General features: G+C 31.6%; 2 protein-coding genes across 2 annotated transcripts in view; one reads left to right on the forward strand and one right to left on the reverse strand.

Moving 5' to 3' along the window:
- Positions 1-614: 614 nt before the first annotated feature.
- On the reverse strand, positions 615-7,763 carry LOC132907155 (ATP-binding cassette sub-family C member 4-like). Its single transcript, XM_060959947.1, has 16 exons — positions 7,631-7,763; positions 7,442-7,552; positions 6,740-7,127; positions 6,241-6,372; positions 5,970-6,161; positions 5,492-5,800; positions 4,874-5,404; positions 4,303-4,608; positions 3,966-4,172; positions 3,407-3,905; positions 3,051-3,281; positions 2,571-2,807; positions 2,230-2,492; positions 1,684-2,123; positions 1,474-1,603; positions 615-1,146 (listed from the first exon to the last, which is right to left on the reverse strand). The coding sequence occupies exons 1-16, from the start codon at positions 7,702-7,704 to the stop codon at positions 958-960; spliced, it is 4,239 nt and encodes a 1,412-aa protein (XP_060815930.1). The 5' UTR covers positions 7,705-7,763; the 3' UTR covers positions 615-957.
- Positions 6,970-8,390, forward strand: part of LOC132907165 (protein eiger) — a 42,281-nt gene continuing 40,860 nt past the window's right edge. Inside the window, exon 1 of the mRNA XM_060959973.1 lies at positions 6,970-6,997. The gene's annotated coding sequence lies outside the window, so the exon portion shown is untranslated. The remainder of the gene's footprint in view (positions 6,998-8,390) is intronic.

An 8,390-nucleotide genomic window follows, 5' to 3' on the forward strand; every position in this document is an offset into this window, starting at 1 on the left:
AATTCGATACCGCGTGTCGTCTCCTTTAAACTATTCTAATCCAAATACACGACTTAGAGTTTTGAGAGAAATACATTTTATGAAGAGTAAAAGAGAAAAAAGAGTATACTTATACTAGGCTCTACTTTAGTAACGAATTTACTTAAGAGGAAAAAGAATCCAAATATTATATATATATATATATATACATATATATTATATATATATTTAAGACTTATACCCAGATCGTGTACCCGTTCGTTTAAAATTTGTAGAATAAACAAAAATTGATCTATTATTAAGGAATTTACTCTTAAAGAATAGAGTACAGAACATATTGCCTTTTACAACATAAGAATGACACGAGGTCGCGTATAATCTCACCTAAGAGTAAAGAGTGACATTACCGGTTATTCCACTACACTTTAATCGTAGAACTAGCTGCCAAACCATACGAGTTAACATATTCTAAAAATATTCTCTTCTATTCTTTTCATTAATTTATTTATAAATCCTTCCAGGAGAAAACATGTACAATCTTCTACGTTTAGTTCTATCACTGCCTCAAGAAAAAAAAAAAAAGAAAAAATAGAATCAGGAAGAGATACACTAAGGGGATTGTAAAACGATAAAAATTCTATTCTTTTCAGGAATGTATTTTAATCTTTATTAATTGAAATTTACGCAATTATGTTTCTCCAATTCATTTTCTTGAAACTCTATGTCATTATGTCGATGATGCAATTACAGTTCATAAACTGTTACTCTAACGACGAAGTGATTGTGGTAAAATGCAGAGGCGAGGAATATAAGTGCGAAGAGAAGAAAGAATTATTAATTTTCCTTGAGCACACGTTTGTATCGATACTTTCAATTTTAAATAAATACGAGAAATTTCAAATAGTCCTTAATTATCTACCCTAATCATTGCACTATATGTATTTCTTACATCACTAGAGTTTTAAATTTTAAGATTTTTCAAAGAGAGCTCTGCGCGATTATATTTGTCGTATCGTCTTCCAGACTTGTATCTCTAGTGTTCTTTAAATAAGCCAGGTGTGCTTGCTCCCAAAGAGATTGTGCCATAGCTACTCCTGTGTTGTTTACCATTTTCGAGAAAATTCCTTCTGGCTTGTCTCGCAATAATTCATGAGGGCAACCGAATTCCTATTTTAATAGATATAACATATATTATAATGTTCATCCATAAAGATGTAGATATATATGTATATTACGTTGTAATACAAAGCCCTGTTCTTATTTCTCTCAACCAATTTAAGTTATTGAACTTAAGTATGAACACATATGTGTAAAAACAAAACAAATTTATGTTACAATCCAGTTTATAGTTACCAATTTAGAGTTTTTTGCTCTAGAATGTAAATTATTGGATCTCAATGAATCTCTATTATTCTCAAGTAAACTAGAACGTTAATGATACGATCTAGACTTATACGTGTTCATATTTCTAGTTAATTTTAAAATGAACCGTACCGCTATGTAACCGTTGTCCATTACTATAATTCTGTCACTATCAATAATAGTGTGCAGACGATGAGCAATTGTAATGACAGTACAGTCAACAAATCTCGTTCTTATGGTTCTTTGAATTAGTTCATCCGTGCTTAAAAAAAATTATAGTTAAATATATAAGAAATTTAAATTTCTAGTGAACGTGAAAGTTATACAAAATATTAAAATTACTGCGTATCGATGTTAGCTGTAGCCTCATCTAAGACTAATATTCGGTTGTTTTTTAAAACTGCTCTAGCCAAGCATATCAACTGTCTCTGTCCAATACTCAAATTACTTCCACCATTCATTATCCTTTGATCCAGTACAAGATCGTTCAATTCGACCTGTCGAAGACTATCCCATAGTAGCGCGTCATTATAAATATGGGATGGGTCCAGATTGTAACGCAATGATTCGGAGAACAAAAATGGGTGTTGAGGAATAATCGAAATTCGCGAACGTAACTCATGCAAACCTAATGTACTACTATCTCTCCCATCAATTTTAATCTCTCCTTGCAATCCTTTGGCAAATAGCCGGAAAAGCGCTGATATTAAAGACGATTTTCCTGCACCAGTTCTACCTACGACACCAACTTTCCATCCCGCTTCTATCGTCAAATTTAAGTTCTATGAAAATAGAAAAAGTTAAAGATAAATAATTAGAATTTCATAATTCCATTAAAATAATATTCGTCTAATAATTCTTGCATAATATTTGTTCTTGTCTCATCACCTTTAATACAGGAGTTTCATTTTCGTCATATCTCATGCTAACATTCTTCAGAGTCAATTGTCCATGTTTTGGCCAATCTGCTGGTGGTGGATTGTCGCTGGTCCATGGATCTTCCTTAGGCAAATTAATATATTGTAAGATCCTCTCTACAGATGTTATGTGAGCTATCATTTCGCCACTTTGTCTCATCCCGTGTTGCAAAGTGCCAACTATAATTAACGATTGCGATATAGCTAAACCGACGTTACCACCAAGGACGTTACCTATGGTCAGAAATATCAAATATATTTTAAGTGAAAATTTACAAAAATAAAATTCTAATTTCTTTTCTTTAATATTACCTGTATCTACTAGGATAAAAGACAAGCAAACACACGCAACGAACATTATCGCGACAAAATCTAGATACAGTCCAAAAGTTTCGGGGACACTTATGGTCATGCTCCATGCACCTGTATGCACATCTTGTAAATCGTCGAACTGTTTTTGCACTAACTCCACGATATTCGAACCACTACTTCTGATAGTGGGCAATCCATTTAATGTAGCGTTTACATGGGAGAATACTGGACTCTTTGCTGCAGATTTATTAGAATTATGTAGCTCTTTGTAATAAATTTTTCTTATTAATAAATTATAATTATAACAATTAATTATAAATAGAATAATATAAAAAATATAACAGATTTAATTATAAATAGACTTTCCTAAAAAGAAACCTGTTTCATCCATTTAATATTAGAATAACTAGTTTGGGTTTTTACACCTTGATATTTCATAAAAATGCATAAATATTCGCAATCTAGTTATGAAATACTTGCCTATACCCTCAAGACGTTTGATACTTTGAGCGGTTCTTAGATACGTATTCCTTGTAAAATAAAATAGAATAAGAAATATCGTTAGTGGAATGAGCATCCAATAATTCATGACCACTACCATGACATTAATGCCGATTATCACAAGAAATACTTGGATGGTCTCTAACATCACCTTCGGCAATATTTCATCCATGGAACCCATATCCTTAGAAAATCTATTTAAAATCCTTCCTGTAGAAACAAATTCACATCATTTAATTTACATTGACTTTTTCACATAAATAAACACTTTTAAAATATATATGATAATTCACTAATAAATTCTATGATATAGAAAATTTTGAAGCCATATCTACCAGAAGCGTTACGATGGAAAAAGGCCATCGTTGCTTGCAATATATTAGAGAACATCGTGTCGTGAAGATTTTTACTAGCGTCCATGCAAATCTTCATAAAGGATATATTCCTAACGAATACTGTCACAATGCAGGCTATGATGCAAAAAGTATACACATATATAGCGTTAGATGTAGTTAAGAGACCATATTTGTCCAAAGTGAACACATGCGATAGTATCGTGTTATTCATTATGTAAACTGAATATTGAGATTTAAATGGTTGACTTCCATTTAAGGAATTTCTTATGATTTCAAGGTTCGTCCAATAGGAAACCCAATAATCGTTTCCACTGGTTGCTCCTTGGGATATAATTAAGGTAAATAATAAAGCAAGTAGTGCATAAATGGAGCCACCATATTGAAAGTATTTCTTGTAAACTTTGATAGAGACACGACCTGTTGCCATAGCTTCATCATTATCTGGCGCTGATGTTTTGTCTTCATAGTCATAGGAAACCTAAAAATGATTATATTAGATACTAATTTCTTAACGTTACAAAATATATGTTATAATTACCACGCTACTGTTAGTGGATACTACGGAAGACAATCTACGGATACCACTTCTACTGGGTCTCTTCTCCACAAAGGAGTTTTCAGAAGTTTCTACAATTTCGCTCTCTTTTCTAGCTTCCATTGATGTTTTAATGCGATTCATCATATTTGCAAAGTCTTCGTTAAATTTGGATAATTCTGCATACGTTCCATACATGCTTATGCAACCCTTGAAAAATATGGAAGATGATTAGAAACAATTCTTTTTTCAATTTGTAGAAAGTTTACTTCACAATTTTAAAACTGTTCTTTATGAATAAATTATATTAAAGTTATTTTTGTTTAATAAAAATATTTACGCGATCCAATACTGCAATGGTGTCAGTCTGTTTGATAAATTGCAATTGATGGGTGACCAAAATTCTGGTCGTTCCATGAAGGTAGTTTTTGATACACCTGTGGAAGAGATGTTTAGCTACGCGTGAGTCCACTGCGCTCAAAGGATCGTCTAATAAATAGATATCCGCTTTTCTGTAAACGGCTCGTGCCAAATTTATTCGCGCCTTTTGTCCCCCTGATAAAGAGGACCCACATTCCCCTACATTGCTCATGTCACCATAAGGAAGTTGCTGAAAATCTTTTGTCAGAGCACAAGCTCTCGTTACCTAAAATGTATTGATTCTTCGTATAATTAACTCGGAACATCACTTAATTACATTTAATACAATTAGAAAATCTAAAAAGTATTAAAATTTTTTGAGGAATTCTTAGGTAAACTTGAAAATTAAATATGTAGCTTTTCAATAGTCCATTTTAAATGATCTTGTAAACTAAATAATCAATTTCTGTCTTCTAGAATAAACTCTATTATTAACTTTTTAATGAATTTATTACAACTTTTAATACAAAGAATATATCAATAGAACTTACAGCCATGTATCTGTCCTTGTCATAAGGTTGTCCAAAGAGAATATTGTCTCTAACAGATCCAGAGAAAAGCCAAGCTTCCTGACTGGCGTAAGAAATCCTCAAATTCGGAATATTTGTCACGTACCCTTCTTTATCGTATTCAACATCCTGAAATGGTTTACCATATAATTTTATCCTTCCAGCTCCCAAAGGAAGTTCCTTTAATAGAAGCTGTAAAATCGAAGATTTTCCTGAGCCTACTGGGCCCACCAAAGCACACAATTCCCCATTTTCAATCTTCATAGAAATGTTACACAAAGTGGGCGGCAGCTGTTTGGGCACCCAATTCGCCGATACTCGTTCCAATACTATCGAAACTTGTACTTGTTCATCAACATTGTTTAAATTTGAATTTTGGTTTCCATTCATTATTCTAATAGATTCTACATTTCCTTCCTTTGCCTTTCTTCTCTTAAACTTTAGGACTCCGCTTGGATGCATTTGGCCGAGCATCCTCCCTTCATTTGATCGTTCTTCTAATAATAAAAATTTCTAGAAAAAGGGGGATAATCTATTTTTAGTAAAAGATAAGTGATCGTGTTAAAATAATATCATTATTGTAATTATATTTTGAACAACTTCTAATCTTTTAATGGACACCAATGTTTCTCCAGACATTAGAAGAGCTTGAGGAAAGAATAGCGTGGTAGTGAGCTGAAGGACCTCGAAGTAGCTAGACAACATGAAAGTTATTTCTGGCTGTAGATAGTATCCCAGTAGAACGTACGATAGGAGAGTTATGAACAGAATTACACGATTTGTAAAAACCATAAGGGCCAAATATACTGCACGAACGTATGAAGTATTTGCTATTTTCTTGATTTCAATGGAACGTGCAACTCTAACGATCTTCTCAAATGGCTTCTCCCAGGCGTACATTTTGATTACCTGGAGAGATATCGAATTTTTTATGACGTGTTTCAATATAGACATACGTAAATTATACGATTCTATAGAGTGACACAACAATTAAACATTTTTAATTGGAATAATTTATACAATATTTAATTGAAAAATTCTGCAAATATCTAAACTTCTACATTTATCCTTCGGTTACCTCAATACCACTTATAAGTTCATTCATATGCTGCATTCTTTTATCCATGAAGAAAGCGGCAACTTTTCTAAATCGTCGGGTCATTGTAAGAAATATAAAATGAGTCGGAACAGTCATTAGCAAAAGAGCTCCGACACCAATTATACTTGGAACTCCTATTTTGTGCCACATTATCACGGTCACGACGGTAAGCTAGAAATTAATTACAAGAGGATAAGTTAAAAATAAATATAAAAATTTGAAGAAATATCTCTCTTGTAATTAAAATTACTTGAATGGGTGTTATCCAGAGAAAGTTTAAATAATAAGTTAATTCGTCGAAGCGACTGACATCGTTGCTGAGAAGATTTACCACCTGACCAGAACTGATTTGAGTCAAGGAGCTTCTACTAAGCCTTAGTATCTACAACAGGAACATATCCACAAATATACATATCAAGCAAACAAAATTTTGAAAGCTCAAGGATATCTTTAATTTAGCGAAGACTATATGACGGCGATAGCAACTACAATAATAGTATTTATAATCAGCGTAAGCGAACCCGTTAATTTATGTTAACTACGTTATCAATATACTTTGAAGGATATATTGGCGATAAAATGTTAATTATCGATGCATTATTCATGTCTAAAAAACTCCTATGATATTTTTTAATAAATATTTTATTATTTGAATAATTACTTTTACTCTATTATACCTTTTCAAACTATAATTATATATACTTTTAAAATTAATAAATTAATAAAATAACGAAAATTTTAATTCTTACTTTTCTATAAATTAACGAGCAACATGCAACCCGCATCTTCATGCCTATCTTTCGTGATAGTAGAGTAGAATGATGTAAAATAAACACTGAAAATAGTAGGCATATTATTAGATAACCAACATAAGCTAAAACTTCATTTTTTGTGATGGGTTTGATGTCATCACTGATTCTGAAGTAGGTAATAATCCACGACACTATAATTGGGCTCAATACAATTAGGATTGTGAATTGAAGTGACATTAGGAGGCCAATGCAGATATATTCTTTCCAAAATGCACGAATCAAAGCTCTTTCTAAACGAGGAGAGTCGTTGCCTTTGCTTGATTGCTTGTAATGATGCGTTTCTTTTTCCTTTTGTTCCCATTTTTGAAGTTCCTGGTTCCAGAATCTATATATAACAAATGGAGGAAACAAATAACTTTCTTTTTATTTTTATTGTAAAAATGGAATTTAGATAAAATTAAGAATATCTTAATCATTATCACTTGCTCATATTATTCTGAATGTTAAAATTTTCCAACAAAACTAGTAAACGTTCTACAAACGTAGAATATGTAAATTCAGAAGTCCGTCTAAACTCGAAAGAGCAAGGCCAAATATAATTACTAAATAAATGATAAATAAGTAACGAACATTGAAATTCAATGACAATAGATTCTAAATTACTAATTGCGACTTTATAGAATTTATTGTGTTACTCACTCTTGTAATCTATCCGTGACTGTTTTGGATATATCTGATTTTAAGGGCTGATATAGATCTGATAACGTGAGATCCCTTTTAGTACCATTCATGAATATGTCCTTCATCCATCTAAAATATTATAACAAGCATCGTAAATAATATACAATTATTTTTAAAATGTATAAAATAATATTATAGAAATTATACCCAAAAAGTAATCGACTAATTGGATTTGCCGTTTCTTGCGGATTTTGTTTAGTGTACATGAATTTTACTTCCATTTTTCTATTACTTTAACATGTGTTCACCGCTTAATTTTTCAACCAACTAACGTCCACACGGTATTTACCGCAGTACTTATGACAGCTGATAAATTTGGAATAATGAATTTAAAAAATAAAAGTTACCTTGAACAATCGTAAACGTATATTCATTGTCTCTACATACAAAGTTACTTTAAATTTCGATTAAAACACATTGCGTAACGTATAATACACTGTGTAACAGATTTTTGTCTAAAATGTAAATATTAAAACACATTTATATTTGTAACATAATATATATATAATATTCGAAGGATTTAAAAATTCGCGCGGTCTATCCCACGATCTATTGTATGACTTACCTTGATTGTTTGTATTTAGTACAAGTTTGAACTTTATTACGCGTGAGTGTGTTAGGCACTGTTATTTTGTATTAATTATACTCGAGTAAAATGTGATCAGTCAAAAAGAATATAGGATTCCTTTAAATAAATATCCTTTATGAAACTATTTTTCTACGATACGTATCACCTGTCTTAGAAAAATGAAACTTCCACTTGACATGTGTAAACTGTTACGTACTGTGAGTTATTAAAATAAATTATTTCCATTAGTAGAATTTTATTTACAGTTCTATGGTGTACGAAGATAAGTGCCATTGTTTTAATAGAATAGAACTGCCATCTAACACGCGTGAACTGGTA

The sequence above is a fragment of the Bombus pascuorum genome, chromosome 5 (assembly GCF_905332965.1).
Source record: "Bombus pascuorum chromosome 5, iyBomPasc1.1, whole genome shotgun sequence".
In the NCBI taxonomy this organism is placed as follows: Eukaryota; Metazoa; Arthropoda; class Insecta; order Hymenoptera; family Apidae; genus Bombus; species Bombus pascuorum.

Coding starts and splice junctions, on each gene's coding strand:
- LOC132907155 (XM_060959947.1), bottom strand. CDS start 7,704: ATGGAAGTAAAATTCATGTACACTAAACAAAATCCGCAAGAAACGGCA. Junction 7,553..7,630: donor ATTAGTCGATTACTTTTTGG/GTATAATTTCTA, acceptor ATAATATTTTAG/ATGGATGAAGGACATATTCA. Junction 7,128..7,441: donor GTCACGGATAGATTACAAGA/GTGAGTAACACA, acceptor TGTTATATATAG/ATTCTGGAACCAGGAACTTC.